The sequence below is a fragment of the Littorina saxatilis genome, linkage group LG9 (assembly GCF_037325665.1).
Source record: "Littorina saxatilis isolate snail1 linkage group LG9, US_GU_Lsax_2.0, whole genome shotgun sequence".
NCBI lineage: Eukaryota > Metazoa > Mollusca > Gastropoda > Littorinimorpha > Littorinidae > Littorina > Littorina saxatilis.
In genome coordinates, this window is record NC_090253.1 from 1,733,523 (window position 1) to 1,747,883 (window position 14,361).

Here is a 14,361-nt window from a genome sequence, read left to right on the forward strand (position 1 = left end):
CACCCACTCACATACACGGACAGTCACGCACCCACTCACATACACGGACAGTCACGCACCCACTCACATACACGGACAGTCATGCACCCACTCACATACACGGACAGTCACGCACCCACTCACATACACGGACAGTCACGCACCCACTCACATACACGGACAGTCACGCACCCACTCACATACACGGACAGTCACGCACCCACTCACATACACGGACAGTCACGCACCCACTCACATACACGGACAGTCACGCACCCACTCACATACACGGACAGTCACGCACCCACTCACATACACGGACAGTCATGCACCCACTCACATACACGGACAGTCACGCACCCACTCACATACACGGACAGTCACGCACCCACTCACATACACGGACAGTCACGCACCCACTCACATACACGGACAGTCACGCACCCACTCACATACACGGACAGTCACGCACCCACTCACATACACGGACAGTCACGCACCCACTCACATACACGGACAGTCACGCACCCACTCACATACACGGACAGTCACACACCCACTCACATACACGGACAGTCACACACCCACTCACATACATACTCACACAGGTAGAAACACATACAGGTTGATCTACACAAACCCACGCACATATGAAATAGATATTTTTCCAGCCAGAAAAAAATGTTCTGCGTTTTATTGGAACCTCTATTGGTATTGTTTATCCTTGGTTTTTTTAAATGTACAAGAGAATGTTCTTTTTTTTTTTTAAAGAAAGACTTGAAAATTTTTACCAGATGAAAGACTGAAAGCGAAATGTGACCACGAACGGAGAAGATTTTGTTTCTTTGTATGCTATAATATACATCCTTGTGTTTGTTGTCAACAATATTGTGCAATAAAACTTACGAAATCAAAATGTTCAGTTGAAATATGTCCTGTGTTTAATGTGTAAAACTACACACATGTACGACAGTACAATGAAGTTGTGCTCTATTTTTCACAGTGCAGTGAGACACACATGCAGAAAGACAGACACTCTCACTCTCTCTCTCCAAACTATAAAGCAGAAGCAGAAGCTCTCATGCAGGCCGCCTCCTTCGTTCAGGACTCCGCAGACCCTTGCTACCAAGTTGTCTTCCTCTCTGACGCCCTTTCAGTCCTTCAGGCCCTAGAGAACGACAAACTCCCACAGCTGGCCAAAGCATTACAGATGGTCAGACAAACCAGAAGAGTTGTCCTCCAGTGGATACCAGCACACTGTGGGATACCAGGAAATGAAAGGGCAGATGAGCTGGCAAAAGAAGGAGCCATGGAAGACCAACCTGAAAACAGTGTCAGCTTTAGTGAGCAGAAGACAATCATCAAGGCATTGATGAGGCCAAGGACAAACAGAGATGACTACCACACAATGTCCAGAGAGCAGCAAGTCAACCTCATCAGGCTGCGTACTGGCCACAACAGGCTCAATGCTCACATGAACCGAAAGTTCAAGCTGGCGCCATCACCAACCTGTGCCTGCGGTCAAGAGGACCAAACAGCGGAACACATCTTACAGCAATGTCCCTTACTAGATGAGGAACGAAAAGAAGTGTGGCCGTCACCAACTCCCTTGCAGACCAAACTATACGGCAGTCGACAGGAGTTGGAGAAAACGACAACATTTATCACCAGTGCTGGACTGATTGTGTAACCTCTGCGAACGCCAAGAAGAAGAAGAAGACTCTCTCTCTCTTGCATTCAGACACAGATACACTTACAAATAGAAAGATGCTTCACTGTTTAATAATGATTATACTTGTCAAAGGAATGAATACAGCAAGTAGATGTAACATAATTAGGGACAAAGGACGGATGTTTAACTTCTTATTACTTTGTGACATGAATCTGATACTGTTCAATACACTGCAAAGTATAATTGTGACCCTCCACCACGAAATGAGTCGCATGTCACCTCGCGCGGTTCTGCGCTGGGCTTAATATAAGTCCGGGGAGTGTCTGGTAACAGTGTGAGGGTCCCCTTAGTCACAGGCTTATAACTCAAACAGTTTTTGCTCTTTTCTAAAACGGGTTTCACCACTGGATAGAGCATACAAAACTCTCTAGGAAAATGTAAAAATATAAAAATCATGCAAAGGTGACATGCGACTCATACCGTCGTGGAGGGTCACAATTTTGAAAATAGTAATTAAACACATATTCAATTTACACACACACACACACACACACACACACACACACACACACACACACACACACACACACACACACACACACACTCTCTCTCTCTCTCTCTCACACACAGACTCTCAACACACAGACACACACAGACACACAGACCTGGGATTTATGCCTCCACCAATTAAACAAAACAGAAAAAGAGCAGCCCAATTCGAAACCTTGCAAACATGAAGAAATAATCTTTTCATCAAACAATACATCAAATCCATCCCACTGAATTCCAACATGGCTATAGTGCCCATCTCTCTCCCTGCCCTGTACAATTAAATCACATTTTACAGTACAAATCTACCATTTCTTAAATGTCAAGGTATCCAGGTCTTTCAGAAGATCGCTTTTCTCTTATTTACCAAAAATGTCCACTAGAACATCAGATTTGATATGAAGACATATCATACTCTCACTGGTTCTAAATAAGAGGAATGCAGACTTCATGGCAGCCACCGACCTGAAGATATGACGGACATAAACATTGAACGCAGAAGAAGAAGAATAAGAACTGGTTCTTACTTAAATCACCAGGTCTTAACAAAAAACAGAAACAAATCTTATGTTCTTAAGTTCTTTCATCTTTTGAAATGTTCAACTAAAAGAAATAACCCGTAAGCAAACATATAAATAACACTGTCACTGCTTCTTTGAAGCAAAAAAAATGTACAGAGTTGCCACACATTATGCTAATATAGCTCTAATATCTTTATCAAATAACCAAAGGGAAGTAATCGCTCTTAATGCATACAACATGTGTAATAGAGTAAGCGAGAGTTGTACGATTACTTCCCTTTGAAAAGCTGGTTCTAATATCTTTTAAAACAAATGTCACCTTAAGGAAGAGATCTACACACAGACATGTGACAGTATTACTGGTTCATAATATTAAGCTCCTCCTTTTCTCTGTGCTTGCTCAGAGCGGAAACAATCATCGTCAGAAAGCGATTGAACGCTATGCGGACAGACTCTGGGTCGTCTTCGATATTGGTTTCGATCTTCTGCATTTTGGAGAATCCTGCAGCTGTGGTGATAAAAAAAAAAGAGAAGAAATAAATAAATTTTGTTGGAAAACTTGAGACACTCTCTTTGAGGTTAAGGTACACTAAATAGAGTAAAAATACTTTAGCTACACTAAGGCTGAAACAAAATATATGAAAAAACGAGGGTAGAGGTGGTGAGGGGGGAGGAGGTGTGGTGGTGTAATCATTGATCTGTGTGCATCAAAATTAGCTTTTCTTAGTCCTGGCTCCTTTTGCACTCTCTCTTTCTCACACACACAGATACACACACTCTCTCTCACACACACAAATACACACACTCTCTCTTTCTCACACACACAGATACACACACTCTCTCACACACACACAAATACACACACTCTCTCTTTCTCACACACACAGATACACACACACTCTCTCTTTCTCACACACACAGATACACACACACTCTCTCTTTCTCACACACACACAAATACACACACACTCTCTCACAGACAAACACACACAGACACACATAGACACACACCTATCATGCACAAATAGTATATGTATCAAAGACGTTCAACAGAAGCATACCTAAATTCAGTTACATGCCCCTGAAAAAGTTCCAATAATATATTGCAGAGAGAAAATAATAGGTCACTGAAGATCCGTCTCACACATCAAAAGATCATGTACATTCACTGACAGCTGTAACATCTTACGTCACATTGTACACATTTACACATAGCCACTACTTTCATTCATGCACTATAAGAAAATTGTTGTATTCATAGTCTTCTTACCATACAAGCCAGCGGAATGAATCGCAAACCCACTGACAAATAATACATTTACAACCAACATTCTTGGGATCATGTGAATGTTATAAGGACAATAGAGGTTGCGTTCACAACATGAACACAGGGTGGTGTTACTACTCACAGACATGCTATTTGTTTGTTTGTTTATTTGTTGCTTAACGTCCAGCCGACTACGCAGAGCCATATCAGGACGAGGAAGGGGGGGATGAAGGGGGCCACTTGTCAAGCGATTCCTGTTTACAAATGCACTAACCCATTACTTGTGTCCCAGCAGGCTTTAGTAAAACTAAATTAATACCTACTGGAAGATTACCAGTTTCCAGTATGTTAAAATAGGCTTAACCTATCTACTGCTGGACTTACATCAGAACACTAACAGATTAAACTATACATGAATCGCGAGACAAGCGGCAAGAGAAGAGATTTTTGGAAAAAATACAGGTGAATGAGCAAGAAGGCAGAAAAAAGAAAAGAATTCATGAAGAAAAAGAGAGCATGACAGGAAAGAGGAACCAAAAATCTACCTAACAGCAAACTAGAAAGCTCCTGCGGTTCCAAAAACAGGAGGGGCTTTTAATTTCATAACCGCAGTGCCCCACTGCGGGACAGACATGCTATGACTTTACATATTTTCTTTGAAAGACAGTGGAAATAGCAGCGTAAATCAGGTTTAAAACGGAAGAGAGCCTCATAATGGAAGTAAATGAATAGAGGCTATGATCGAAACACAAATCTAGACGAGCGCAGTGGCGTGGTGGTAAGACGTCGGCCTCCAAATCGGGAGGTCGTGAGTTCGAATCCCGGTCGCTGCCGCCTGGTGGGTTAAGAGTGGAGATTTTTCCGATCTCCCAGGTCAACTTATGTGCAGACCTGCTAGTGACTTAACCTCCTTCGTGTGTACACGCAAGCACAAGACCAAGTGCGCACGGAAAAGATCCTGTAATCCATGTCAGAGTTCAATGGGTTATAGAAACACGAAAATACCCAGCATGCCTCCCCCCAAATCGGCGTATGCTGCCTGAATGGCGGGGTAAAAACGGTCATACACGTAAAAATCCACTCGTGCTAAAAACATGAGTGAACATGGGAGTCTAAGCCCATGAACGAAGAAGAAGAAACACAAATTGAAGAGGTGGACATTTTAAATTGTGGGTGGGGGTGGGGTGGTAAAAGTTTTGTTTTTTTGTATCATGAAAGTATGAACATGTATTATATGAAAGGTACCACATACATAATTGTAAATGCCCCAGAATAATGTAGAAACTCCCTGAAAATGAACTGAACAACCAACTTTTTTTTCTGATAACAACTGAACAATTACCTTTTGTGTTGACAGTAATAACTAACATACATAAAGAAAGGTTCAGAAGATAATGAATGATATCTTGCAATGTTGCAAATGGTAAGTACGTACACAAACAAACAAAACACAGAAAAAAAAAATCTTTGAATGATCAAAACAATCTCAACAGAAAAAGTAATACAACTGCAACATACAACAATATATAACCTGTCAGTTTGGGGGGTTTCAAAAATGGAGAAGCTGTGTCCATTTAAAAAAAAAAAAGTGTTAAATTCGAGTTGTCTTGGTAAAGAAAGAGAGCGTGCAATGAAAGTATTTAACTTTAAATGCCACTCTGCCTATGTTAACAAAATTGAATTAAAAATAAAATAATAGAAATGTAAGTGTGTTAATCTATAGCACATTATTACATGTATAGACAAAATGAAACAATGTCACATTTATGGTGACCTAATGTTACCCGGTCTTCCTGGTGGACAGGCACAAAAACAATAATAATGAGAGAATGAAAGGAACAAGAACTTGGCTCAGTAAAGCGCTGACTCAACAGGGTCAAATAAGAAAGGAATCCTTTTGGCACTTGTGAATAATTTAGCAATTACCTACACGGCTCTGTTTTTTCAATGTCAGAAAAAACCAAGCATGAAACTTACGTAGCTCTGTGCGCACAATGTCAGGGGCGTTGGGCCGGTGATGAGAGAAGACTATGCACCCGTTGACCTTCATCGACTGCTGTGAGCCGAAAAACGTGTACCTACAACAACACTCAGTGGTTAGGTACACACTAACATAACATACACATGTATACAAGCACAACAACACTCAGTGGTTAGGTACACACTAACATAACATACACATGTACACGAGCAGAAGAACGAGAACTTTAACAACAACATCTAGTGGTTAGGTACACAGCTACATAACAGTTAACACACACTGGTACAATGTACAGCTTGGTGTGACGCAAAGACGATCCTTTGATAAGCAACAAGCGCTTGTGACAGACTGGAATTGTGGTAGCCATCAGTTCTTAAACCCACCGAACAAACCTCATTTTCAAGTTTAGCTCAAGGAGTTTCATAAATCAAGTCCGAAGTTGACTTCGCAAGGACTTCACCAAGTCTTTTTTCTGAAAATTCAATGACAAAGCTTCGAGCAGCCAGCATCGTCAATTAGACTTCAACCAATTCATTTGAGGCTTCAAGACCACCAACATGTGTCAATCGGAAGCAAGAACTAATTGACTCCATACACTTTGGTTAGAAGTTCAGTTGTCACTGACATGCACATACATCTGCTAGTTGACAACCTGATATGTAAGTGACATAATATAATGTATCTACTTCACAAAATTAATGTCCAAATATGTACAACATACAATACAGAGACACGGAGAATAAGACACTGCTCAATTTTAAACATACTAATTGCACACCAAACAGCTTTACTGTGGTAAAACACTGACTGCAAGTTACCGTTTTATGTCAGTTCTACTAGCCATTACAGAACAACGGATGGAAATGGCAAGAAGTTATGACTCCAGTGTCATTCAAAGCTTACAACAGCCTGCAATTTTAACCATACACTCAGTTAGCACAACAGTAGATAAATGACTTTAAGACAGCCCCAGGAACTGATAGGAATCTTCATTATTTCAACAGGAGTGGTTTCCACCTGGTCTTTGTTCAAAAAGATGATGTTTGAAATAACCCTGTCGGCTTTGTATAACCCTGTCGGCTTTGTGTAACCCTGTCGGCTTTGTGTAACCCTGTCGGCTTTGTGTAACCCTGTCGGCTTTGTGTAACCCTGTCGGCTTTGTGTAACCCTGTCGGCTTTGTATAACCCTGTCGGCTTTGTGTAACCCTGTCGGCTTTGTGTAACCCTGTCGGCTTTGTGTAACCCTGTCGGCTTTGTGTAACCCTGTCGGCTTTGTATAACCCTGTCGGCTTTGTATAACCCTGTCGGCTTTGTACAGGTTGTGAAAGAGTGAATACTCTTTCTTTTATTGTGTCCTACTTTCCCGCACTCCAGTTAAACTTAAAGGCCGGTCACTAGCGAGGGGTGTGTCTGAAACATGTGGACATTATAGGCCGGTCACTAGCGAGGGGTGTGTCTGAAACACGTGAAATTATAGGCCGGTCACTAGCGAGGGGTGTGTCTGAAACATGTGGACAAGGTTCAAGTGTTGAAAGCTTGCCTCACCAAAAGCAAGACAATTCACTCTTTTACAACCCATACGATCTGGACAGAATTATTTCTGGATCTATTAAAGTGACAAACTTTATGTAAACGGAAGACAAACGATAATGATACACTCTACTCCGGTACCGTTGAACACAGCCATTATAACGCGTGATTACAGCACTACCATGCCCACCAAGCACTCACGTCCGCGACTCTTGATTCGCTCAGAAGCAGACGGGTGTTGGTGAGCGAAACAGACGAGCTGTTTTTTCTTCAGCTTGGTCACCGCCATGATGCTACGATACCTAATTACAGTCAATTGTTGGTCATCATGTTATACTGTCATTGAGAGATTATGTGGGGTAAGCTAGGCAGTCTTCAGAACTGTGTCAAGTCTGTGCACATTTTAAGCCATCTTTCATCAATTGGATGATGCTACGATACCTTACAGTCAATTGGATGATGCTACGATACCTTACAGTCAATTGGATGATGCTACGATACCTTACAGTCAGTTGGATGATGCTACGATACCTTACAGTCAATTGGATGATGCTACGATACCTTACAGTCAATTGGATGATGCTACGATACCTTACAGTCAGTTGGATGATGCTACGATACCTTACAGTCAATTGGATGATGCTACGATACCTTACAGTCAATTGTTGGTATAATCATGTTATAACTGAGAAACTATGTTGAGTACGCTAGGGAGTCTACAGTTGTAAAGTCTGTGCACATTTTACTTGTTCATCACTAGTTCTATTACTAGTAGGCAGAAAGGGCTGTCACACAATACAATCTTTTACTTAAGACAGATCAAAACTTTAAATATATAGTTATTACTACCATACATCTGCATGTCTCTTGTTCTTAAAAGTTGAAGAGTCATATTTAAACTCAAATACATCAGTGTACACATACACACACACACACACACACAGAGTCTGAAACCAGCCTCTCACACAGTCTGAAACCTGAGCCTCTCACACAGTCTTAAACCAGCCTCTCACACAGTCTGAAACCAGCCTCTCACACATTTCTTGGGTTAACATTTGCAGCTCACAAGAGACAGCAATATATGTGAGGGGGAAAAATGTGCCTCACAAGAGACATCATTTGTGACCCTCCACCACGGAATGAGTCGCATGTCACCTTTGCATGATTTTCATATTTTTACATTTTCCGAAAGAGTTTTTTATGCTCTATCCAGTGGTGAAAACCGTTTTAGAAAAGAGCGAAAACTGTTTGAGTTATAAGCCTGTGACTAAGGTGACCCTCACACTGTATACTAGACACTCCCCAGACTTATATTAAGCCTAGCGCAGAACCGCGCGAGGTGACATGCGACTCATTTCGTGGTAGAGGGTCACATTTGTCCCTCACACACTTACCATTTTTCTAGTTCTTCGTCGTGGTTTGCCTGGTCAGGGTTGTAGACAAAAATGACACCCATAGCATCTTGCACCAGAGCTGGCCAACAAGCTTCAAATCTGACAAAATGCAAACATTATTTCTCAACAGTGGTAAATTGCACATGACATACCTTTCAAAGAAAAGGCAGTCAAATTGCACATGATATACCTTTCAAACAAAAGGCAGTCAAATTGTCAGTGTGTTTATAGCTAACTCTCTCCTGCAGAGAATCTATATTGTTTATGTGTTTCTTGGCAAAAGGTGTCCAGTCCCCCATTTCTTTAAGGCGAGAATTTAGCGAGAAAAAATGTCCGCCGCACTGCTGCCAATCTGATTGGCTGTTTGTGGCCGTTTACCGAACAGTGCAGATGATCTTTTCGGTATCAACCAATGATGTTTAATTCTTGCGTAGCTAGTCATCAAACAGTTTCATATTCACTCTCGCTTCCTTAGCTCCGCGAGAGGCTAGCCGCGAACAAGTCTCGCCTGACAGAAACACGCGTCAGGTGTCAGTGTAAGATTTATTGATTTGAAAAAGAGGGGGGAAGGGAGATAATCACTACATAGCTTGCATGACAAGGGGAACTACTGCTTCACCCCTGATTCACTTTAATAATATAATATTTCAGCATGATTCAGATGGGAAATGAGCTCAGAGAACTATGCAACATAAAAATCTCAAATAACAGAATTGTCACATTTAAGCTGGCTGGGGAAAAAACCACCAACAAAGACCAGCTCAAGAAAATACACTGAGTACACAGTGGAACCTCCCTTTAACTCACTCCCTACTGTGCGATTTTGCCTATGCTTTCCACTGTATACTGGCCATTTGTATTAGTTGGTAAAAAAATCATTACTAAAGAAGTACTCAACACAGATATTTGAAACTTTCAGGGTTTACTGTTGATATGTTGATGCCCTTCAGTGCAAAGTTTCAAGTGTTTTACTTAGAAAATAGCTGATTTAGGTGGGGGGTATAAATAACCCTTTTTCTGACATCAAAATTACGCTGAACGCAGGGCCATCACTTCAAATTCGCGTGGTTTACTCACTCACTACGAACCACTGCTATCGCAGTGGTCCCATGCACACCACTTCCCCACGAACCACTGCGATAGCAGTGTTTCAGCACGTGGCAGTGTTTCAGCACGTGGCAGTGTTTCAGCACGTGTCGTACTGGTAGACACCATTGTTGTTATGCAAATTTGCACAAAGCCAGCGAGTACAAAATCAAACCTCGCGTCATCGTTCTACAGCAGACAGAAGTGAAACTAGCTTGGTAATTTGCAGACGATTGGTTAAACTTGAGAGCCAGCCTCTCTATTTTCGTACAAAAATTGACGTCATTGAGCTAAAAAAAAATCCAAAGGTCAAACACTGCTATCGCAGTGGTTCGTGGGGAAGTGGTGTGCATGGGACCACTGCGATAGCAGTGGTTCGTAGGGAGTGAGTTAAGACTATCAACAATCTGAGAAAATAAGATCTTTACAGGGAGGGATCGAGTCTCAAAATGAAGGTAAATATTCAGAGGCCATTAATAGAACTTGTGAGAAAACAGGGTCTTAAATTAAAAAGGGGGAAGTCTTAAAGGGGGTTCCCCTGTGTACTCCAGTCTTAAAGGGGGTTCCCCTGTGTACTCCAGTCTTAAAGGGGGTTCCCCTGTGTACTCCAGTCTTAAAGGGGGTTCCCCTGTGTACTCCAGTCTTAAAGGGGGTTCCCCTGTGTACTCCAGTCTTAAAGGGGGTTCCCCTGTGTACTCCAGTCTTAAAGGGGGTTCCCCTGTGTACTCCAGTCTTAAAGGGGGTTCCACTGTGTACTCCAGTCTTAAAGGGGGTTCCCCTGTGTACTCCAGTCTTAAAGGGGTTCCCCTGTGTACTCCAGTCTTAAAGGGGTTCCACTGTAATCCTAAAGTGCTTTTGTCCAAAGCACACCTACTTCTTGTCACCGCTGCAGTCCCACAGTTCAACATCCACTGACGAGCGTCCAGGTATTGTCAGTCCACTCGCTTCAAACTCAAGGATCCTGTTTACAAAGCAATTACAAATATGACTCAATATGTAAGGATTCAAATGTAAATGGTAAACATGAAAAATATGAATGCACATGTGCAATTCGTGTGTGAGTGTGTGTAAGTGTGAGCGCACATTGTGTGTGTGTGTTGAGGTGACTGTACAAGTCTATCCGTCTGTCTGTCTGTCTGTCTCTGTGCACACCTTACAAACAAACATAGGTGGCCAGACCTACCAACATGCCACCGTATTGATAAATATATAACGAATGCACAATTGTATAACTTGAACTTGCAATAACAAAGAGGAAGTACACTGCCTAATTGTAATGCCATTGCAGGCTCTTAAAACATTGACAATTTTACTTTGAACAAAGACACTCAAATAGATATATCCAAGTATGATTAATTGCAGCTGAGCTTCCAAAAAGCACAAACCTGTGCAAAATAAAACGTGAGATCATTTTACTCACCTCACTCCTTGTGTTGGTCTGTAGTCACCTCCAGAGACTTCTGTAGCATCTGCTAGGAAGTTACAGATCACTGTCTTTCCACACTAATGATATAAAAAAAAAATCAATATTAACAATTATATAATTATGAACTGACAATGAAAGCTAACCCCTCTTGCAAGGGTAAGATGATTAAAAGAGAGAGAAAATGTAAGTTTTACGCCCTCACGGCAAAGCCATTAGGGGCATGTTACACGGGAAAACCCGGCTTTGTATGAAAATAAAAAATAAAAATGCAGGGGGGATGTAGACAGCTGGCTGCCGGCTGCTAGAGGAGACCTGAAAAGGGCTAGGGACCGGGTTGGGTCGTCTTGGGTCAGTGCTGAAATGGTTACTTTATTGTCTGTTGGCCGAACGGACACCCGAGCTTCCTATTTTTGCATGCATGTATTCGTGTTTCCAAGGCCTGAGGCTTTCGCTGTGACCCTGGGATCTTTATCGTGCGCATGCGTGCACACGGGGGTGTTCGGACACCGAGGAGAGTCTGCACAAAGTTGACTCTGGGACACACATCCCGCGCCGAACTTGGGGGTTGAACCCACGCTGATAGTAACAAGATGATTAAAAACAAAGGCAAAAGCTAATGAAACATGAGCCAGGGAAGATTAAATTCAGTGTGCTTGTATGACTATGTATTTGTTTAAAATTTGTAGGGCAAAATCAAAACCTTCCTTGGTCAATGAATTAACAATATCATGAATATGACTATGAGTATACTGTCTTTTTTGCAAAACCATAGTCTCCAACAAACATTACATGTCGTAAATATATGAATTCATTTTGTCTAACAAGACTGAAAATGATTTCTTCCCAGACAGTTTCTTGAAAATACAGATTAATTATTTATGTTAGTTTTGCATTAATTTGTCGGCTTCTCTCATCTCAGTAGCGCGAACAAGGCCAAAAATTGCAGCGAACCTGTCCCGTTTATTTTACATTGTATCATAGTCCCAATGAACGTAGAAAATCAGTGCTTCCCCAAACTAAACTCTTTGATCTTACCTCAGTAGGACCAACGCACAGTATTTTCACTTTCGACATGATGACAGGAATACAAGCGAAGAAACTCAAGAGTGTCACCCTCTTCCGATAGTTTTCCTTGCCAACCGCTTTGGAATGCGCTCGGCAGGGGAGGTCACTAACTGATTTCCGGTAGTATCAGGGGAAGCAACCTTAGTATCTTTTTCGTGAATCTGCGCCCAACAAGAATTTGAAGATTGATTATGAGTGTATCTAGAAGTAAAGGTTATTTATAAGTTGTGATCGTAGCTTCAAAAATCAAGAACGACGAAAAACTCCTGAAGTCAGACTTTAATTGAAACACAAAACAATCACTTACTTGCTTTTGTTTTTGCAAACTTTCCTGCGGGAATTGTGAGTATATACTGAAAAAAACAAAGCAAGCAGCATATTGCCCCAGACCAGCACATGTGATATCAACTCACTAACACACACACACACACACACACACACATGCACACACTCACATTTTGTTGTTATCATTGGCTAGCAAACTGACATCTGTCACACAAAAGGCCTGGTTCACAAGGAAGTGACATTTTCGGCAAAAAAATAGAACACTATAGGTTAATCTAAAGAAAAAAAATTGTTTGCATGCTTTTGATAAAAATCAGTGCAACCTTCCCCTTTGCTCTTAGCTGTTGTCTTCTTATCATCTTTTCTGTTTTTAATTAGTACGCTAATCTGTGGATTATAGGATGTAACATTTGTTCTTCAGGCATGGTAATTGAAACAAGTCGCGTAAGGCGAAATTACTACATTTAGTCAAGCTGTGGAACTCACAGAATGAAATTGAACGTAGTCCGCCGCTAGTGCAAAAGGCAGTGAAAGTGACGAGCCTGTTTGGCGCGGTAGCTGTTGCGCTGTGCTTCATAGCACGCTTTACTGTACCTCTCTTCGTTTTAACTTTTTGAGCGTGTTTTTAATCCAAACATATCATATCTATATGTTTTTGGAATCAGGAACCGACAAGGAATAAGATGAAAGTGTTTTTAAATTGATTTCGAAAATTTAATTTTGATCATAATTTTTAATTTTTTTAATTTTCAGAGCTTGTTTTTAATCCAAATATAACATATTTATATGTTTTTGGAATCAGAAAATGATGAAGAATAAGATGAACGTAAATTTGGATCGTTTTATAAAACATTTTTTTTTTTTTACAATTTTCAGATTTTTAATGACCAAAGTCATCAATTAATTTTTAAGCCACCAAGCTGAAATGCAATACCGAAGTCCGGCCTTCGTCGAAGATTGCTTGGCCAAAATTTCAATCAATTTGATTGAAAAATGAGGGTGTGACAGTGCCGCCTCAACTTTTACAAAAAGCCGGATATGACATCATCAAAGACATTTATCGAAAAAAAGAAAAAAACGTCTGGGGGTATCATACCCAGGAACTCTCATGTCAAATTTCATAAAGATCGGTCCAGTAGTTTAGTCTGAATCGCTCTACACACACACACACAGACAGACACACGCACACACACACACACACCACGACCCTCGTCTCGATTCCCCCTCTATGTTAAAACATTTAGTCAAAACTTGACTAAATGTAAAAAGTAAAAAAAGCTAAAAATGTTTAAGTAATAGCAATCGAAGACGCGAAGCGTCAAGTCAAAGTGACGGTGCAAAGCGCTTAGTCTTACTAGGGGGGTCCAGGGGATTGTATTTCTCCAAAGAACCCAAATGGTGCAATTTGGTGTCATCTGAGCTCCAAGTTTGCCATTAAATTCAGTTTTTAGAACCAAAGAGTCTCCCCCAGACCTGGGAACCCCTGTTTTGCTCTCAAACAAACTTGGTGTAATTTCAGAAAAATGAGCGTACTCCACACAGCATATGAACATCCATGATTAAAGCATGCTTCACACGCGTCCGTCACACCATTAATTAAGTTTAC

The 14,361-nt window shown here is 41.3% G+C and overlaps 1 protein-coding gene across 2 annotated transcripts; it reads right to left on the reverse strand.

The window, feature by feature from the left end:
• Positions 1–1,745: 1,745 nt before the first annotated feature.
• Positions 1,746–12,569, reverse strand: LOC138975051 (intraflagellar transport protein 22 homolog). Of its 2 annotated transcripts, XM_070347702.1 has the most exons (7): positions 12,441–12,569; positions 11,400–11,482; positions 10,854–10,940; positions 8,894–8,992; positions 5,966–6,066; positions 5,520–5,552; positions 1,746–3,229 (listed from the first exon to the last, which is right to left on the reverse strand). In XM_070347702.1, exons 1-7 carry the CDS (start codon positions 12,477–12,479, stop codon positions 3,078–3,080), a joined length of 594 nt encoding a protein of 197 aa, XP_070203803.1. In that variant the 5' UTR covers positions 12,480–12,569; the 3' UTR covers positions 1,746–3,077. The 2 variants fall into 2 exon arrangements, with proteins under 2 accessions (XP_070203803.1, XP_070203804.1); XM_070347703.1 differs by lacking the exon at positions 5,520–5,552.
• Positions 12,570–14,361: the final 1,792 nt, after the last annotated feature.